Source organism: Rhinopithecus roxellana, chromosome 16, assembly GCF_007565055.1.
Source record: "Rhinopithecus roxellana isolate Shanxi Qingling chromosome 16, ASM756505v1, whole genome shotgun sequence".
Lineage (NCBI taxonomy): Eukaryota > Metazoa > Chordata > Mammalia > Primates > Cercopithecidae > Rhinopithecus > Rhinopithecus roxellana.
Genome location: NC_044564.1, coordinates 44617629 through 44639054, shown reverse-complemented (window position 1 = coordinate 44639054; position 21426 = coordinate 44617629). Strand labels below are relative to the sequence as shown.

Below are 21426 nucleotides of genomic sequence, written 5' to 3'. Positions count from 1 at the left end.
TAACCTCTCTTCCAACTCTTTTAGCTATTACAATGACAGTAAATAACCAATAGGTTAAATGCAAGATTAGAAGGCAGTCTGTTGAAATTAATCCAGTAAGTATAAGAAAGTTTTACCTTGTTACACAGAGTTTGTGCATACTAAGTCCTTCTACTGAAGAATGGGATGTTATTATTACCATTCAATGGCCAATCACGGCTGTATACCTTCTCTGACACAATCATAAATAACTCATTAAAAAGACACATTACTAAGTGATATTATAAGGCTAACGCAATTCTTCATCAAACTCCAGCATTCACATTTGGTCTATTACCTTGGCTTTCACTCCTGCCTAATAGAATAATATACCATCTTTTAAGCAAGTTTATAATGCTTAGAAATATATAAATGAAATGATACTGTTAAATGGATTAAATTGGAAAGTTCTCTTTCTTGAATGGTTTTGCTTACATTAGGACAAAAAGAACTAACATGGTTCTCCAGAATTTATTTAAAATGCAATTGTTACATTATTTTCTGAAAAAAATGACAAAAATCTTAATTCTAAATTGAAAACATGGCTAAAAGTATTATTCAGCTGTAAAATGTATTCACAACTCAGATATGCACTGCTTTCTGATTTAAATGGCAGGAAAAATTTTTTCAGACACTGAAAAGATTTGGTATCTCCCACCCCCTACCCAACTCTAAAGTCTTCTTTCATTGAAGAATCTCCCATGAGCAAGAAACTTCACAGGTGTCATGATGTGAACCTTATGTGGGTCCCTGAGAGCAAACAATCCAGAGTAATTCCAATGACAGGTGCACCTTGCAGTATGTGGCGCTTTCCTGTAATTGTCCGCAAGGTGGCACTGCTGCCCCTTGTGTAAATGTCTTTATCCTCAATATAAAGGATCAGAAGCAATGTTACGAAAATTCAAGAATGTTCCAGAAAGCTCAGGGTGAATTCATTGTAAACTTTACTCGAGTTTTTATGAAATCATCCTATAAGCACAGACCAAGGTGAACCCAGGAAACGTTCTTTCATGTGGTACTAGGAAGTCTGGGCAAATCCTAGTCAATTCCAGGATTTATCAAGCAATTCACACTCTGCTATTAGGTTGCAATGGTTCTGCAGCCAAAGCCTGGGACGTCTCTCTACTAGCAGCCTGAAATTTACAGTATAATTATAAGCCTTCAAGTTAACTTCAGTCATGCTCTGGCTTTCGTACAAAGGCTGAATCTCTTGATCAGGGAGTGGGGTATGAAAAAGAAAAGAAAAAATCTTCAAAGTGACTTAGGAGGAGAAAAAATATGTCACAGAGTCACCTACCACCAGCAAAAGCATATCACCCTGTCAACCCCATAATATACTGCAGGGGATGACCTGTCCCCCTAAGGACCCACCTAAACACATAAACAACCCACTGTCCCTTAGCTGAAACTCCTGGAATCCAGAGTATTTTAGAATTCAGAACTGTTCTTTTCTAGTTTCAGAGAGTTAATATAGTGAATATATCATAAATGAAGTGAAATCCCTAGTTAAGGTTAAAGCAATCCCTAAAATCAAACATATTACTATTTTCTTCAGCAACATCAATGAATATTCATACTCCAAGAAATAAAGAAAATAAATGGCTTCACATCAATTCTTATCAGTCTTTTTTTTTTTTTTTTGCCAAATAAGTATTTCCTCAATTTATGAAGAAAAAAGGCTTTCAGTTTTCAGAGGTATTTCAGATTTAGGAATTGGGAAAAGGACTGTGTATTTATGCCGCCTGTTTCCTGTATTTCTGGGAACTATCTAGAAATGGGCCTGGTACCAACTGTGGAATTGCTTGATAGGAACTACAGAAGATTTGTAAAACCACCAAACGCAATGTTCTCTGACAACAATTAGTATGATAGTCATATCATGCAGTGAAGATCTGGCTAAACAAGATGAATTAGGAAAACCTCAAAATATATAGGCTTATGCTTTGAAAAAACAGAAGTCAGAATCTCTGTTTCCGCATCCTGACTCACAATGTTGCCCAGGCTGAAGTGCAGTGGCTATTCACAGGCACAATCATGGCGCACCCCAGCTTTAAACTTCTGAGCTCAAGCAATTCTTGTGCCTCAGCCTCCTGAGTAGCTAGGACTACAGGCATGCACTACCGCATTCTGAGTTGAGGTTCTTGAAAATAAGAAACTTCCATTTCAGAATCACCTCCATGCTCAGTAGATTAGAGAATCAGAGGACCATGACTCCGGTTAATAAGTTAAGCCCAGCTTTGCTTATCTTTTCTCTCAGACCCCAAGGCTTTCTGTAACTCCATTCTGTCTGAATTCCATCTTCCACAACAAGGAGAACAGTACAGGACACATGACTACTCTCTAGGAGTTATTCTGATGAGTTCTCTGGTCAGCAAAGAAAACACAGGTTTTCCATGTAACCTAAAGCCTTTACACAATTGAGCAGAGATTCTCCTCCTACCTATTCCTTTCTAAGTATCCGTTCATCTTGGCAAAAGGCACTGTGACCTCATAATGAGGTCAATATATTTACTTAGACCCAGGGCATCAGCTGATATTCTATTGTCAGGGAACTCCCAGAGCCCCCCAGTGCCCTGAACTTAACTTATAATACTCCGGTGCATCTTCGCCTTGAATCTCTACTTTTTGCTCTCTTCCTCCTGCCTCACACAGAACAACTTACTTAATCCAGCGTCACCTTCTTCTTGGTCATGAGGAGCTCGATGAGAGCACAGGCGGCGGAGGAGAAGGCCCACGTGGCTCAGCAGGATGAGAGGTGGGGGCAGCCAGGGCTTCTCCAGATACGTCATGATATAGCGATAGCGGTTGTATTTCCACAGGTTATTTGAAATGGATTCCATATCTAAGTAAACGTTGCTGTAAGATGAAGTAAGGGAGGGACAATGTTTTAATATGAAGTCTTGAAAGGTAACAGATTCTATATTTTCCAGCATTTATGATTGGTTCACCTGACATTACTGGCAGTTACCCAATACAAATACTATCCACTGTGTTTACGATTCTTCTTCCACCAAACAAAATATATTAGCTACCTTCTACAATCAAACATGCTAATCAGAATAACAGGCAAAAGGCAGACATTACAATCAGAAAAGAAAATGTCAACATTTTCAGTGTAATGAACAGAAAATCCGTTCTGGAACTCAACACTATTCTCAAGTCACCATCTCTTCTCACATAAAAGCTCTTTTTCAGTCCATAATTCATCGTTTATGGGAAACAGATTTAATGTTCCTCTGTATCATCTATCTAATGTCAAATGTGAGAACTGCTAGAAAAATCCCAGTTAAAACACTCAAACAGAATACTGTAAATGAAGAAATGGAAGAAGAATCAATTCATCTTAAATCAAAAAGCAGAGCTTCTATGAAAATCCAGACAAATTATTTAGATTAACTTTACAATTAAAGTAACTCCTTATTGGTAGGTCACTTTGTAGCTGTAACATGGAGATAGAACGGTGAATACTGATATTATAGAACTTGTCATGGGGGTAATGATTGGGGCTACAGTTATTCTGAAACAATAGATCATCCTTAACTACTTAAGTATATAATATGATATAAGAGGAACACAGTAAAATGTCCATCTTAATATTGTGCATAGACTAACAAAATTTAGTTTCTTTTTTAAAAAATTCTTCTTGCAATGTCAAAATTTTAGTTTCTTTAGAGAAAGATAGCAGAGTAGAACTTGAGGAAGGTAGCCAAATTTAGCAAATAAAAACACAGATAACCCTAAACTTGAACAGTGATAAAGGAAAGGAACCAGGATTATCCTAGAGAACGCCATCTTTGGGTAAGAATAGAAGTTTCTCAGAATCCATACAGAAGGTGATTGAAACATAGATGACTGGGTTATCTCAGTAGTTCTCAAGCATGTTCTCTGAACCAGCAGTGTCAGCATCACCTGAGAACATGTCAGAAATGCACATTTTGGGGTCCTGGTCAATGAGTGAGAAACTCTAGGGTTGCACATGCTATTAATAGTTGTTTCACTCCAACATGACAACAGCCTTCTACCAGCAGGTGGCGACCTTCACAGTGTATTTAATTTTGTTTGTTTGTTTGTTTTTGTTTTTTTCAATTATTTTATAAAGAATTGTCTGTAACCAGCTCCTGGAGAAGTAGTCAGATCTGAGGTTGGTCAGTTTGTATGGTCTTCAGTGTGTTCATCTCTAACATGAGAAATTTGTCCTATGCGAGGATTTCTCAACTTCTTTTTTGACACTGGACGTTTGTTTTTGTTGTTGTTGCTGGCCAGGAGGCTCAAAAAGAGGCCTTTGTTTATCTAGCTCAAAGTATACACTATCAGAGTCTTGTTTGGTACTCCTTCTACTAAAATAGTTCAAATCAATGTTTCTACCACTCTATCAAAAAGTTCTATTTCTTTTTGTCTCCCCACATCAGACTGGTTGAATAGAAGGGAGAAACAGGCTGAGAGTCCATAGGCTCCCAGCTCTAAACAGCGCCAGGGCAGGAAGGGGTGGCTCCAGGTCTCACTGTGGCACCTTCTACAGAAAATAGACATAGCTGCCGGGCCGGGGGACAGAAACCAGACATTCCAGTCCATCTCCAAAAAGCAGCACAAATACTTTCCCCCCACTGTATGAAAAATACACACCTCTAGCACTCTGCAGTTATGCATTTAGTTTTCTTTAAGAAAAAAACAAATCAGTAGTATGTATCCTGTTTCCTCAAGTTTCAAGAAAAAAAAATGAAAGGTCACTTTTTTCTCTTTAAACATTGATGTGTAGCTAGTAGCTTGGATAAAAAGGTGCCACCCTACAAAATGTGCTCAGCATGTTCTGATGCCAGGATGGGCTTGGCTGCCTGGGCTAGGGCTAGAAAGGAGACCTCCATCCATCCCAGTGGAAACGGAAATCAAGTGTCCGTGCTGCATTTGGTTTCAAGATCGAGAATCAGAGCCTTTGAAATGGAGAGGGGGCATCTGAAAGGGCACCCCCACTGGGGGCTTTCAGAGCTAAGGCTCCAGAATGAAGGGGTCGCCCTGCCAGTGACAGAGCTGGGAGTCACTCTGAGCTGCAGCGCCCCCAGGATCCCCCTGTGGGAGGCCCCATCTGACCCTCTCCAGCCCATGGCTCTCTGCAACTGCCACCTGTACTCAGGTATATGGCTTCGTTGCTGCTGGCTTTTAAAATCAGCTATTATATTTGAGATGTGACTGTCACCAACAGAGTTCTCTCCTAAAAAGCCATTCCAGTGCCATGTTGGCTCAAGGGGCACCAGCTTTGTGCTGCCTCTGTAACAGGCAGGAGAGTTCTCAAAGCAATGTCCCCCTGATCCCTGGACGCCACTGCAGCATTAGGGACAGGATCAGTCCCCTGGAGGGGAAAGGTGGCTTCAAGGCTGTTCTCTGGGCCATTTGCAGGAGAATTGCAGGTACCAGGAGCCCGTACTTATTGCTTCTTTCAGTGGCGGCCAAGTCAACCAGACCCGAACATGAGGCATACGGGCTCCCTGACTTGGCCGCCACTCAAAATTGACCCACACCCCTTGGGCTGCTCTGCAGTTCTTTGGACTCCAAGACCCAGAGGGGCCTCTGTTCAGCTGCCCACTTGGGCAAGACTCACTGGGTACCATGACCAGCAGGTGTTCACCCAACCTCGAGTGTACACCCCTAGTGACCGAGAGCACACCACCTGACCAGGTGACACTCCTTCCCAAAGAGTCCAAAGAGCCTCCTGGTGACACTCACAGCAGGATCGTCACGCCATCCCATCACCAGCACCCACTTACCTTCCTGGGGCTAAGATCGGGGGGTGTGAGCCTTTCCCCTGAGAGCAAACGGGCGATGAGACACTGGACATTTTTAATAAATAAAAATCTCAGACTACCAGCCTGGGCAACATGGCGAAACCCCGTCTCTACCAAAAATACGAAATTCAGCTGGGCATGATGTCACGCACCTGTGGCCCCAGCTACTCGGGAGGCTGAGGTGGGAGGATCGCTTGAACCAGGGAGGTGGAGGTTATAGGGAACTGAGATCACACCATTGTACCACTCCAGCCTGAGTGACAGAGTGAGACCCTGTCTCCCCTCACGCCCCCCCAAAAAACTCAGACCTTTTTATTATTTGATATATAAAAATAGCTATTATAACTAAACACCAGCAAATATTCTAAGTTCCTAAAATGGTTGGGCTAAGAGAACTGATGACTATCATATAACAAGCAGGAAGGTATGTCTTCCCCATGTATAGGTAACAACACAGCAGTCACTTTTTTTTTTTTAAGAATTCTGATTTACTTTGCCTAACTCTCAACCCGTGTCTTCCCTACTTTCGTTACTTATACTGCATAAATTGATTTTCTCTTTTCTTATCTTTTTCTCTTCGGTAAGGTAAACAAGGAATCAAATACCTAGCACAGTGTCTGACATTTAAGAGGCATCTAGAAAATATGAGTTTCTTCCCATTGCTTCACTTGGTTTCTTTTGTCTACAAAACAAATACGTGTCAGGCACTCTTTTCAGTGTCTGAGATAAATTGCTTGCTTCTGAGCAAGACGAGAAGAGGTGAGGAAGTGGGCCACACCGGTAGCTGCAGGAAGAGCATTCTAGGCAGAGGGAATAGCAAGCACAAAGGCACCTGTGTGGTCTGGAAAACTGAGGGGCCAATGTGGTTGGAGAGGAATGGGTCAGGGGAAGAGTAGTGTGATGCATGATTTAGGAAGTGACAGCCGGGCGCGATGGCTCACGCCTGTAAGCTCAACACTTTGGGAGGCCAAGGCAGGTGGATCACGAGGTCAGGAGTTCGAGACCAGCCTGGCCAACATGGTGAAACCCTGTCTCTGCTAAAAATACAAAGAGTAGCCGGGTGTGGTGGCGTGCACCTGTAGTCCCAGCTACTGAGGAGGCTGAGGCAGAAGAATCACTTGAACCCGGGAGGCAAAGGTTGCAGTGAGCCAAGATCACACCTCTGCAGTCCAGCCTGGGCAACAGAGAGACTCTATCAAAAAAAAAAAAAAAAAAAAAAAAAAGAAGTGACGGGGTCATGCGTGGTGGCTCACGCCTGTAATCCCAGCACTTTGGGAGGCTGAGGCGGGTGGAGGAATTCAAGACCAGCCTGGCCAGCAGGGTGAAACCTTGTCTGTACTAAAAGTATAAAAATTAGCCAGGTGTGTGGCACACACCTGCAATCCCAGCTACTCAGAGGGCTGAGGTAGGAGAACTGCTTGAACCTAGGAGGCAGAGGTTGCAGCGAGCTGAGATCATACCATTGCACTCCAGCTTGGATGACAAAAGTGAAACTCCATCTCAAAAAAAAAAAGAAGAAGAAGAAGTGACAGGAAAGCCAACTCCCATGGGGCCATATAAGTCATTGTAGTGACTTAAACTTTTACCCAGAAGTAAAATGGGAGGCATTGAAGAGTTTGGAGCAGAAGAGTAATATCCTCTGATGTCTGCTTTTAAAGGGTCGTTTGGACTACTGTGTTGAGAAAAGAATATAGGGTGTCAAAGACAGAAGCAGAGAGATAAATTAGAAACTCTGTGATAACAGTGGGGTAGTGAAAGGTAGTTAAATCAGTTACCTACTTGAAGGTTGAGTTAACAGAAGTTCCTGAGAGTTTAGAGGGAGAGGTTCAAGAGAAATTAAGAATGACTCCATGTACAGAATCATGGTGTGGAGTAGAGAAAAATTAAGAATAACTACTCAGTTTTTGGTGTAAATGACTGAAAAGTTGGAACATCAACATAAACTCATGTTCTTCCTCGCAGATTTGGGAAAGACTACATTAAATAGTATAAATAAAAGCATGTTGGGAAAAAGGGGAGATAAAGAGTTTGGGTATTTTAAATTTTAGAAATCTATTAAATTTCTAACTGGTGAAGGAAGGGGCCAGTTGGATCTCCATAGCTGGAGTTTAAGAAAGCGAGCTGGGCTGGAGATATTAATTGGGTGTGCTCAGGATATACAGGAAACTGAAAGAGATCACAAAAAGCATAAATAAAGGAAGAGGCAGGTCTGGGCTCAGGGACATTCCAATGTTAAAAGGTTGGGGAGAAGATGATCCAGAACAGAAGACTGAGAAGCAGTGAGAAGTGACAGAGAAGAAAACAGAGGGCCTGGTGCAGTGGCTCACTCCTATAATCCCAGCACTTAGGGAGGCAGAGGCAGGTGGATCACCTCTCAAAAAGAAAAAACAAAGAAAGGAAAAGGAAAAGGAAAGGAAAGGAAAAGAAGAAAGGAAGAGAGAGAGAGAAAGAGAAAACAGAGAACGGGGAAGCTGGGAGCAAGTGAAGAAAGCATATCAAGAACTCCTTTGCCAACCTGCAATTCCATCACTTGCTATCCTTTCATAATTCGAACTTACTGCCTAATCACAACTCAAGATCTCCTTGCATTTTGATGTTGTTACATTGTACTTTCCCTCCACAGTCAGTCCTTCATATCTGTGGGTTCTGCATCTGTGGATTCAAACAACCACAGATTGAAAATATTTGGGGAAAAGAAAAGGATGATTGTGTCTGTGCTGAACATGCAGAGACATTTTATCTTTGTCATTATTCCCTCAACAATACAATATAGCAACCATTTGCATTGCATTTACACTCTATTAGGTATCATAGATAATTTAGAGATGTTTTAAAGTATACAGGAGGATATGTGTAGGTTATATGAAACACTACACCATTTTCTGTAAGGGACTGGAGCATCCATGGAATTTAGTATCCGCAGGGGGTCCTGGAACCAGCCCTCCACAGATAACGATGGATGACTGCATTTATTATTTCACCATTTCCCACGCTCTGCATCCTTCTTACCAGTAGTTTTATGCACATATTTCAAAACAATAATAATAAAACATAGAACACACAAAAATCAAAGGTTACATACTCAAAGTACATGTGAATCTACTCAACATATCTGTCCACATTTCTTATTTAAATAAAATAATCATATTTAATTGAAATAACCTACTTGAAGAAAGCAATCAACAGGTTCACCATGATGATGTATTGCACGAAGAGGTAGACAGCTTGCAAGAATGGAGTAAGAAAAGAACCAGGAGGGCAGGATGGCTGGCTTGAACAAACTACAAATAAAGAATTTTAAAAGAATGAGAGATAAGATGAATCACAGTCCTGCCACTCTAGACAAACATTTAGCACATTAACTGCACAGAATACCATAAATTCAAACATTTTTAGATTTAGATGATTGTTTTTCAGATTTATTTTACTCTTGTTAACTATGAAGGCACAATTTCTGCATGATGGCAAAATCCCGTACATACCATCTATGTCTCCAGCATAGACTTCTCCATATATCATCCAGTATGGCTCAAATACAATATCTCGAGCTAGGCTCCAAGATGGTGGCTCCTTTGGTGAAAGGATGGCCTTGCGTGCCACTCCAAAGCTCAGCAAGACTATGGCCATGATGATCACAATATAGAACATGTTTGCTGTCTGCAAAAGAGCAACCAGAATTTTACCATAGATTTGAAGTTCAAAAGAAACCAAACACCAGCAACCATCACAATTATACCTGCAAATAATAAGATTGTCTAGTCATTGACTAAAACACCCTTGCCCACGAACAGCTAGACTTTCTTTGGCTAAACTCTTTTGTTTTCTCACACAGTATGTATTTCAAGTCAATGTGGTCTATGGAATAACATAAATGTGCTGAGAGAAGAGAATCTGTTCTTCTTTGTTTAAGCAGTAATGAATTGTGAACACTTTTTGATTAGCTAATATCCAGCTTTGCCCCCACTTGGACCAGAGGTTAGGAAAATAAATGAAAAAAAAAAAGGGTATTGTTGAATTCATCCAAAGGCTCCTTATTCCCAGAATTGTCTTCAGGAATTGATTAGAGTCTAAGAAACTGATCAAGCCAGTTTAATTCCATCTATTAAATGTACATCAATTCAATCCATTAGTTTACTGTAACAGAGAGAGCGTTCACCACAATTCCCATCAGTATTGCAAGAGGTGCTCTACGTCTCTTAGCTTCCCTTCCATTAGGCTGGGGCTGTGAAACCTGTTCCAACCAGTGGGCTGTGGTCTGATGGTGACTTGGGCACTTCTTGTCCAGAGCAGTTAAAAGCCATTAGACTTTCTCCATCCCTCTCACTCCCTGCCATAGACCTCAGGAGCCAAATGTTTACATAGCTATGTCACAAGACAAAGGGAACCCAGATTCCTGAGTCACTGCATAGAGGACAGCCCCCAGGAACTCTCACCAAACCTTGCATTAGGGAGAAATACCTTTGTGCTAAGTCACTGAAATATATTGGTTATCTCGGCATAGCCTGTCTCATAAATACTAATGTCACCAAGACAAGAGAAAACCTTTCTGGTCTAAGAGAAAAATGTCAAATACGAAAAATCTTTGGAGTTCTGGAGGTTGTCTCTTTTCTGTCGTCTTTGTTTGTTTGTCTTAGCACTACCCTTCATTCTCCAGAACTTGCTCCTTCCCTGCCAGTAAGTATTCTAGAAGGAAAAGCCAAAGCTGATCTTGAGACACTGTACTTATTAAAGGATAGGTCTTAGGTCCTTGTGAATAGCCAGATGGAAAAAGCCAGCCAGGCTCAGTAGCTCACGCCTGTAATCCCAGCACTTTGGGAGGTGGAGGTAAGCGGATCACTTGAGGTCAAGAGTTTGAGACTAGCCTGGCCAACATGGTGAAACCTCGTTTCTACTAAAAAATAAAAAATTAACTGGGCAGGGTGGCAAGCACCTGTGGTCCCTACTATAGGCTACTCGGGAGGCTGAGGCAGGAGAATCGCTTGAACGCAGGAGGCGGAGGTTGCAGTGAGCGGAGATCACACCACTGCACTCCATCCTGGACAACAGAGCAAGACTCCATCTCAGAAAAAAAAAACAAAGAAAAAAGAAAAAGTTGACACAACTGTATGGCAAGCTCAGATGACAGACTGGAGCTAGGTGGCCCAATTTTGAATCTCGGCTCCCCATATATTCCTTTGAGGAATTTACTTAACCTCCATTACCTTGTATGTAGATGTGTGTAATAATACTACCTGTCTCCTAAAGTTGTTGCTAAGATGAAATGAGTTAATATACACTAAGTACCTAGAACAGTGTGTGGCCTATAGTAAGCACAATTTAAGAGCATGATGGTAGGGGAGAGTCAGTGAGCGATACAAGAATAAACGGATATTTTAGCAGAAAATATCATTGGTAGTAGCCTCACATGAATCTGGTCCTCAGGAATTACTGTGCTCAGAGACAGATTTGACTCAATGTCATACCATCTGGCCCTAATCAAAAGGGTAAGCTGAGTGTCCCAATCAACTAACTATGCAATATACTATCCAAGTTCGTTTGCTAAATACTAGTTTGTGGTTACATGGAAGGCAGTGGTGACATGATCTTGCTCGCTGTGCTTCTATAAATAATTCCAAAATGGCCAGGCACAATGGCTCATGCCTGTAATCCCAGCACTTCAGGAGGCTGAGGCAGGAGGATCATTTGAGCTCAGGAGTTTGAAACCAGCCTGGGCAACATAGTGAGACCCTCTCTATATAAATAACAAAAAAGAATTAGCTTGGCACGATGGTGTGTGCCCCTGGTCCCAGCTACTCAGGAGGTTGAGGATTTCTTGAGCCCGGGAGGGTGAGGCTGCAGTGACCTGTGATCACACCACTGCACTCCAGTCTAGGTGACAGAGCAAGACCCTGTCTTAAATAATGATGATAATAATAATAATAATTTCAAAAGTTAAACTATTGGATATAAACCATGAAGAACCATTAAAAAGAAGCCAGGCATGGTGGTGTATGCCTATAGTCTCAGGTACTCAGGAGGCTGAGATGGGAGGATCCCTTGAGCCCAGCAGTACAAATCTAGCCTGCACAACATAGCATGTTTACAAAGAACACTAGAACAACAGGGTGACTATAGCTAATAATTAATTGTACATTTAAAAATAACTGAAAGAGTATATGTGAGTTGTTTGCAACACAAAGGATTAACGCTCGAGGTGATGAAAACCCCATTTACCCTGATGTGATTATTATGCATTGTATGCCTGTATCAAAATATTCCATATACCTCATAAATACATACACCTACTTATGTACCCATAAGAATTCTTTTAAAAACAATTTTAAAAAAGAATACCAGGATATAAAACTAGACTGTACTCACCATTTTTGCAATCATGGTCACATATGGACCTGCATGTTGATTCACAGCAAAGAAGTCCAGGAGCCGTGAGAACCAGAATATGATGTCTATGCAGTAGATCAGTCTTCCCGCTGTGTGAAAAGGAGGGTCACCCCATCGAAGGGCGAAGCCAACTGAAAACAGGCCAATGGCCACAGTTTCTGTTAAGTTCCAGTACTCACTAATCCATACCTTCACCTTTTGAGTAAACTTCCCAGGCTCTGAAGTACAGATCTAAAAGAAGGAAGAAGGAAACTTAAAAAAGGAGGTACAACCAAAGAACCCCGTTAATATGATCTTCTTAAATACACAAACTATTCATTTAAAGAGTAATCTAAACCATGCCAAATCTTAAATCACTCGGGAATTTCAGAGACTTAAGTTATCAGTAATGATTTAAACAATGCTATAAAGATATAATTTAATGCATTCGATAATGCTAGATTGTCACTTGAAACCCCAACTGGAACTAAAAAAAAAATAGAAAGCACTTTTTCTAGCTTTCAATAATCCTGAAATAGCATGAGGAAACACCAAGACATTTTAAAACTCAATATTGCAGTGGGTCTGTATAGCTACGATTTCATTTCAGGAGGCACAGCAGGGTGCAAAGAACACTGGATGGAGCAAGGAATCCTGTAATCCAGTCCGACTACTGCTATTTAGTGAGATTCTACTAAGAATGTGATATTGGGCTGGGTGCAGTGGCATACGCCTGTCATCCCAACACTTTGGGAGGCCAAGGCAGGAGGATCACTTGAGGTCAGGAGTTCGAGACCATTCTGGTCAACATGGTGAAACCCTGTCTCTGCTAAAAATATAAAACTTAGCCAGGTGTGGTGGCAGCACCTGTAATCCCAGCTACTCCGGAGGCTGAAGCAGGAGAATTGCCTGAACCTGGGAGGCACAGGTTGCAGTGAGCCAAGATCTCACCACTGTACTCCAGCCTGGGTGACAGAGCAAGACTCCATCTCAAAAAAAAAAAAAAAAAAGAATGTGATATTGGAACTCACTAAGAAAAGAAAATACTCCTGAAACACCATATCAGATAAACGGAAATGTAAAATAGTACACCTATTTTCCCTGAAGCATTAAAAAAGTGGTACAATTCAGATAACTATCTGTTTCTCTCTTGACTTATTTTCTATAATCTATAAACTCCACATAGGAATTAGCAGGCAACATAGGTATAATTACAAAGAATATAACTATATAATGTTGGTTATATTACCTCTAGGACAAAATAAATATAGGTAAACACACAGACACAGAGACATATATTGACATCTAAAACAGTCTAAGTCATAAATATTTATGATTGCAGTTATAACTTATAGGAATGTTAGTTTTTGGTTTGGGTTTTGTTTTTGTTTGAGACGGAGTCTTGCTCTGTCACCCAGGCTGGAGGGCAGTGGCACGATCTCGGCTCACTGCAACCTCCACTTCCTGGATTCAAGCAATTCTCCTGCCTTAGCCTCCCAAGTAGCTGGGATTACAGGTGCATGCCACCATGCTCGGCTAATTTTTTGTATTTTTAGTAGAGACGGGGTTTCACCATGTTAGCCAAGATAGTCTTGATCTCCTGACCTCATGATCTGCCTGCCTCAGCCTCCCAAAGTGCTGGGATTACAAGCATGAGCCACCACACCCAGACACCCCCCCCCCCCTTTTTTTTTAAGTAAGTCATTACAAACTAGAAATTTTTACAAGTTTTGTTTTTTTGCTTCTTGGATTATCTGCCTCAGAGAGATTTCCAGCTTCAATTTTCAAAGTGCTTGGTAGGAGCTTTCAAAAGCTATAAACATATTCCTTACACATTGCACAACTTCAGCCATTTATGCCACTCATTAGATGAAACTGATAATATGAAAGTAATGTAAGGCAATAAAAATCAACTCCACCAAAAAAAAAAAAAAAAAAAACCCTCGGGGAAATCAAATAGTTGGAGGGTTTAATACAATTCTATGGCATCATCTATCCTTTAGGATTGGTAAACACACCAAGATATCTGCTTCAAAGATAACTGCTTCCAAAGTGCACCAACGAACAGAAAGCAGCTGACAAGATAAAGGGCTGGAATCAAGGATTCTTCCCCAAATAAACTTCTTGCAGCATGTAAGTCAAGGTCAGTGTTTCCTGTCTTCCCCCATCCTTGACGTGTCCATTTTCATCACCAGAGCCAAGGAGTCTTTTAGTGGACACCTACAGAAGCCGAGGACATATGTGGAAGATAAAGGTAGATGGCAGAACTCACCTCCCTGACCGCCTCAATAGCATTGGTGAAGATGTAAATGCTAACAAGCCACTCCTGCACGCTGGGCTGGGGCTGCATCTCCACCAACACGGTGTAAGTGAACAGCATGAGGAATGCCAAATACGCCATCTGTGAGGAGGACACACATTCCCCAGACGTGAGTGAGAGCAAGCACAGAGCACGCCAAGCAGACGCAAATGGAGCAGAAACCCAGGCACAAACTTCAACACGATAACACGAACACATAACTAGGACCACCCTTTGGGTTATCGATGACCTAGTATCAAGGAAAGCACAACAATCCATAGTCTTCTAGTCTAGGATTTAGAGGCAGGAATGAAATCACTGTTCTCAGATGCATGGAAGGACACATTGTATTGTTCTGCTGGCTCGTGACTGGCATTTCCAGGACCCTGCATGTCCAACAGGGGTGCTGGCAAGCTAACAGCAAGCCCAGGAGGAATCACAGGCCTTCCCCTTCATCTCAAACATAGAAAGAAAACGTGTGTGAAGCATGCCAGATCCGCAGTGGCAATAGATGCTTATTTTCAAATACAATGAACTGTGGCATTTACCACTGCTGGGAGTTCTATTTTATGTTGATTAAAATGCTGCTTAATAGAAAAGTTGTGTCCAACTGTGAGCCCTTTTAATTAAGGACTGTTTGTCAATATTTATATCTTCAGTACTCAGCACTCAGCACTCTGCCTGACACATGGTAGACATTCAATAAATGTTTGTCTAATTACTGTGTATATATATGTATGTCTAGATTTCCAAAGTCTTGAAAGAATTAAGACATAGTGATCACACATATAGATACATAGTGATTAATAGCTTTGTAATCTTATCTAATATTCTTATCTTCTTAAGATATATTCCCAGAAGCAGAATATCTATCCATGCACATTGAAAACTGTGACAAATATTACTAAATTTTCTGGCAGAAAGGCTTTACCAAAGTCCATGCACACTGAAAACTGTGACAAATATTACTAAATTTTCTGGCAGAAAGGCTTTACCAAAGTCCATGCACACTGAAAACTGTGACAAATATTACTAAATTTTCTGGCAGAAAGCCTTTACCAATTTACACTATTATCAACAATGTATGAGACTGCAGTCCTCTAAATAGCCTCAGAGACAACACACAGTGCTCACTGATCAATACTTGCATTTAAAAACCTTGTATCGGCTGGACACGGTGGCTCACACCTATAATTCCAGCCCTTTGGGAGGCCAAGGTGGGCGGATCACCTGAGGTGAGGACTTCAAGACCGGCCTGGCCAACATGGTGAAACCCCGTCTCTACTAAAAATACAAAAAATTAGCTGGGCTTGGTGGTGTGCACCTGAAACCCCAGCCACTCAGGAGGCTGAGGCAAGAGAATCTTTTGAACCCAGAAGACTAAGGTTGCAGTGAGCTGAGATCGCGCCATTGCACTCCAGCCTGGGTGACAGAGAGAGACTCCATCTCAAAGAAAAAAAAAAAAAAATCAGTTGAGAGAAAAATGTGTGTGTGTGTGTGTGTTCATTCTCATAAAAGCATATTATTTTAACCTTGATCCCTATTTCTCATATATTTTTATCTACCTACATGGGTAAGTCTGCTTCTAACTTTAGTTCTGCACAGATAACATAGAGAATAGCTTAAACCATTTCTAATTATATAAGAATGGTATTATTGACAATAGGTGGTCTTTCAGGTAGTCATAACGGATATTAGTGCCTATCATTTAAGGAGGTGTAGAAGAGAAGCATATAAGAAAGTAAAGGTAAATTTCAACAATTCTATACTTCTCTTCATCTATATCTCAAAGTCTGAGTATTTTTGATGACTCCTTAAGGACATACTTGAAGTTAATTTGTTCTATCAAGCATTTAAGTTTTTTTGTCATTGGTTTCAGCATGGCTAGACAATTGACTCCTTAACTTTTACTCTGAGGTTCAGACCTTAGCCCATTTGTCTGTATATATTTTATTATTTGTATTTTACTATCTCCATATACTGATTCCTTATACTGGACTCATTTACATACATAAATGTTCTCCCCTACATAACTGTAATCTGCTTAAAGTCAGCATTGATGTTTGGCAATGTCTTCTTCTCACCGCCCCCTCTGCTGCCTAGTATACTATGTCTTAAAGACAGCAGTCAGCTCTCCGTAAAATCAAATTGAATGACCTGAACCTTAGGTTACCCTCAGCCATAACTTGCTTTCTAATATGTATAGTGTACGACTATCTGAATCCGGAAGATTTATAAGCAAAAGACTACAAACAAATTCGATAAGTAGATATTCAGATTGAGAAAGTAGCCCACAATTCCTCTACTTGAGAACAGGTTGGATTCCTAAAGGCTATGTTAAGTCCATTTACTCGTTAGTCCAAAGTGGCATGACACAAAGGCTACAAGCAACCGAAGCACTCACACCTCGGTAAAATTAAGCACTAAACACTCTGGACATTGGCAGTATTGCTTTTGACTCTTTTTGTTTCGTTCCAATTATTAAAAACACCATGGTGAGCAGATCTAGCTGGTTTTGCGCTATTGCTTAGCTTTGTTCCTGTTTCTTAAAGCTCCTGAGCTAGAAATTTCCAAGGGAAGAAATGCCTGAATACGCTTTTCCCAATGGTATGACGATGGTAAAAACTCTCCCAGCACTCCTGTCAGAGTCTTTCGTATATGTTGTTGCATGTTACAAAAATAGCAAAACCTCATTGTTTGAAAGCAGATGTGATTTTTGGAAACAGATAAAAATCATACACAGCTATGTACTTATTCAATAAGTATAGGAAATAAGTGTGTGGTTGGCCAGGTAAATATTTGGAAATACAACACATTTAGATAAATATCCTTTTATAGTCACACTTCAAATGTTTTAGATGTACAAACTCTTGGCCATGAGCTATTTATAGAGAAGCATTAGAAAAATAAATGCTATGGGAGCACATGTTCTCAGGATCTCCAGAGGGCTGTGTCATGGAAAAAAATACTTAAAAGAAAAGAAAATTCTATGAAATAAATGTGAAAAGCACTCAACACATCTAAAGCATAAGAAAGTTCATGCTTTCTCTGTCATTCTACTATCCATAATAGATTTAGTATTTGTTCACACAGTTCAGCTTCTAAAATATTTCATTTTCTCTATATATTTATAAGCATATACTACTGAAGGCAAAAAAACAAACACTTGCATCATTTTCTATCTATATAACACATTCCTATGAAGAAAATGCTGATTCAATTGCTGATTTTCTAAGAATCCACCCACCTATTGCTTAATTCTACAAACACTGCTGTTAATTTGGTTGTTCTACAGATCTTTGAATGCTCAGTCTCCCTTCAAACGGTGAGGTTTTACCATTTTGTGAATGTGCAACAACATATTTGAGGGACTCTGATAGGAGCGCCAAGAGAGTTTTAACCACACTCACATTGTTAAGAAAAGAATATTCCAGTGTTTCTTTCCATGGAAATTCCTAGCTTAGGAGTTTTTAGAGACAGAAGCAACGCTAACCAGTAGGGCAAAGCCAGCTAGATCTTCCCACAATAACAGTGCTAACTCTTAGCACTCAAAGGGAGAAGAAAATGCTTGTTCTCAAACTCCAAAAAGTAGGCAAGCTCTACCCTAACCTCTCCCTGCCTTCCTCCGGTCTTTTTTGCTACCTACTTTGTCATGCCCTCACTTTTTTTTAACTAGGTTTCTACATTTTTATTGCAAAGTGGCAAATTAGGCATATTATCAATTTCATCACTAGCTATCAACCATCATTCATCTGACATATATTGTTGTAATGAGACCAACCGTATAAAACCAAAACTTGACAATTGGAGCACTGTAGAACTCATAGACTTTCCTGGTCCATGGAAGGTGCTGGAGCCCACTTTCCAAACCAAAATGCTGATTTTCATCCAGTTTCTCATCATGGCCCCTTTCCAAATCATACTCTTTCTATAAAATAAACAAATAATCATTTTCTTGTCAGCAGCTTAATTAAAATAGTGACAAGCATGAACATCCAAAAAATAGCATAGATAATATATTAGAAATTAATTGGCTGGGCACAGTGGCTCACACCTGCAATCCCAGCACTTCGGGAGGCCGAAGTGGGCAGATCACCTGAGGTCAGGAGTTCGAGACCAGCCTGGCCAACATGGAGAAACCCTGCCTCTACTAAAAATACAAAAATGAGTCGAGTGTGGTGGCACATATCTATAATCCCAGCTACTTGGGAGGTTGAGGCAGGAGAATCGCTTGAACCTGGGAGGCAGAGGTTGCAGTGAGCTGAGATCATGCCACCGCACTCCAGCCTGGGCGACAGAACAAGACTCTGTCTCAAAAAAATAATAATAATAACAATTGGGCACCCACATGCCAAATTATAATCTTACCTTTGAAGGGAGAGAAAACTGTATGTATTGTATAAATTATTGACCAGGTAAAACATATGAGGTATTTCTGAAACGCAAGCTGACTCTGTAGTAATTAAATTCAAAGTAAGAGTAGTTCTAAGGATTTAAAAATTGGTCCCTGTTCTCAATCTCCCTTTTTTTTTTGAGATGGAGTCTTGCTCTTGTCACCCAGGCTGGAGTGCAATGGCGCGGTCTCAGTTCACTGCAACCTCCACCTCCCAGGTTCAAGAGATTCTCGTATGTCAGCCTCCCAAGTAACTGGGCTTACAGTCACCTGCCACCACACCTGGCTAAATTTTGTATGTTTTTAAATTTTGGAACCTAAGGATACTCATAAAATCCCTGTGAAATAAGTAATGAACAATACAGTGATTTCCTTAACACATAAGAACAAATTGAGCATACATTGATGATGCATGGCCATTCCTTGCCATAGGAAATTCACGCACTGCATTAGTTTTAGGATTCTGACCTTCTATAGCTTCCCCACCGATTTATAGCAGAGGGTCTGTTTGCCTGCAGTTCACGTGCTTTCTGAGCTTCTAGAGTTCCTTGAACACCCTGCAACCATGTGCAAGTATTTGTGTTGTACATGCATTTTTCTGGGGAAAGAATCAGATTTTTCATCAACTACCCAAAAGGTATGTGTCAGTCCAAGGGAATTAACTCATGTACAGAATTAGCAATGAGTATATGTAAGGCAGAGCAGGAGATGACTGAATGTGACTACACAAACACCCACATAGAATGAGCTTTCAAAAGAGGAAGGAAAAGAAAAGAGAAGAGAGGAAAAGAAAAGAAAAGAAAAGAAAAAAAAAGAAAAAAAAGAAAAGAAGCAATTACAGGCTGGCTACCTTAGAGAAGCAGCAATATAAGGGTAGCAAAAAGGAAGCAAAAGCGACATCACTCTACTGTATAGATTTCTAGGTGATTTTAGTTTTTTAATAGGAAACGTGTACTTGTTAATTTTTTAAAGTAATATTAAAAGAAAGGAATGTTCTCTGCTGCCTCTCAAACTAGTCCATTCTTGCAACCTAGCCACAAAAGTTATCTCTTTAATGTCAGACCTGCAAGATTAGCAAAATTTTTTAAGCCAAGGAATGAATCAAATTTTGCTTGAGCTGTCCATATAATTGCAGAAAAATGTGATGTTTAAGGCCTCGGGCATCTAGATGGGTTATCCTCAGTGCCTGATTAATTATTCAGTCATTTATTTCACTTTGGGCAGTGGGGTTGGGATTGTGACTTAGAAATGTAGAAATCGGCCCAGTTCCTAGCAGGTTTGAACCAGCCTAGAATTAAAATGGCATAAAACCAATTAGAAAAGTCATCACTTACGAGCTTTTAATGACATCAATACCACATCAGAAAGACTCCAGAAAGCAATTTAAGTAATGACTTTATTATTAAATAACTCTCTTATTATTTCTCTAGGAGTGTTTCATTAGCTCTTAATTGCTTTTGACAGTTTGGAGTGGATTATAAAGTGCTGATGGGGCCTGTCTCTGAGTTGAATTCAAAGACACCAGTTGCTATGATGAAGACAACCTGAGAATATAACAGATATTTTTTTACTGAGAAGAAGGTAAAGACAAAAACGTTTGGCTTGAATAACTTTTATTATATATATATATATATATATATATATATATATATAGCTCCCCTTACCCCCACACCCCCTGACCATCCCACACTCTTTTTTTCTAATTGTAATCTGATACCAGCAGGTACACAGATTAAAGTTGTAACTACAACAATAAGTCTACTATAATCCATATCTGTTTTGCATTGTATTGCAGTCATCTTTCCCACTTAACGATGCTCTGATAGAAGAGATTTTGTTATACAGCTTTCTTAGTATTTCACTGTGATTTATTAACCTGTCTAAGACCGAGCTCATCTTTCCCCTTCTGAACCCACTCCCTCTCCAATTATCCTTGTGTCCCTTCAAGACAGCCTTGTATAAAAGACCCTCTTCCTCTCCATGTCCATTGCTACTGACTCTGGTTACAGGACTTATTGTTTCTTACCTGGATGGCTACCCTGGCCTATGTTCCCCCTGCTTCCAGCCAGTCTTCTTGCTAAACCATCCTATGCCCTGGAGGCAGAATAATTTCTCTAATAGTCAGATCATCTCACTACTCTGGCATACACATTCACTGGCTCTCCGTAACCTACAGAATAAAAATCATACTCCTTTACAGGATATACAAGAGTCTACATGATCTAGCCTTAGTCTACTTTCGTCATTCCTACAAGTACTCCCAGCTTGTTACATAACCCTCCTAACCTAGATTCCAGCTGAACCATACCACTTGCGATGCTTTACATATGCCTTGCCACTTCCCAACTCCCTGACCCTGCTTATAGTCTCCTTCCCACTGACATGCTCTTTTCCCTCTCCACATCCTCAAGTCAAGCTCAAACACCACCTCAGTCATAAAACTGTCACCAAGCCCTAATCCTCACCTACTGACTCCTAATGGGAAGAGTCTTCTTCTGCTGTTGATTAACCCATTCTGCCATCTTACTATAATTTAGTCCTAAGAAAACTCATGTCATCAAAGGTCATGTTTTCAAGAG

The 21426-nt window shown here is 40.5% G+C and overlaps 1 protein-coding gene across 1 annotated transcript in view; it reads right to left on the bottom strand.

The window, feature by feature from the left end:
• Positions 1-21426, bottom strand: part of TRPM6 (transient receptor potential cation channel subfamily M member 6) — a 102058-nt gene that overhangs the window by 49635 nt on the left and 30997 nt on the right. Inside the window, exons 13-18 of the mRNA XM_030920436.1 lie at positions 18236-18382; positions 14428-14556; positions 12156-12407; positions 9278-9452; positions 8962-9076; positions 2681-2874 (exon numbers count right to left, since the gene is read on the bottom strand). Of these exons, the coding sequence (XP_030776296.1) occupies positions 2681-2874; positions 8962-9076; positions 9278-9452; positions 12156-12407; positions 14428-14556; positions 18236-18382 (1012 nt within the window). The remainder of the gene's footprint in view (positions 1-2680; positions 2875-8961; positions 9077-9277; positions 9453-12155; positions 12408-14427; positions 14557-18235; positions 18383-21426) is intronic.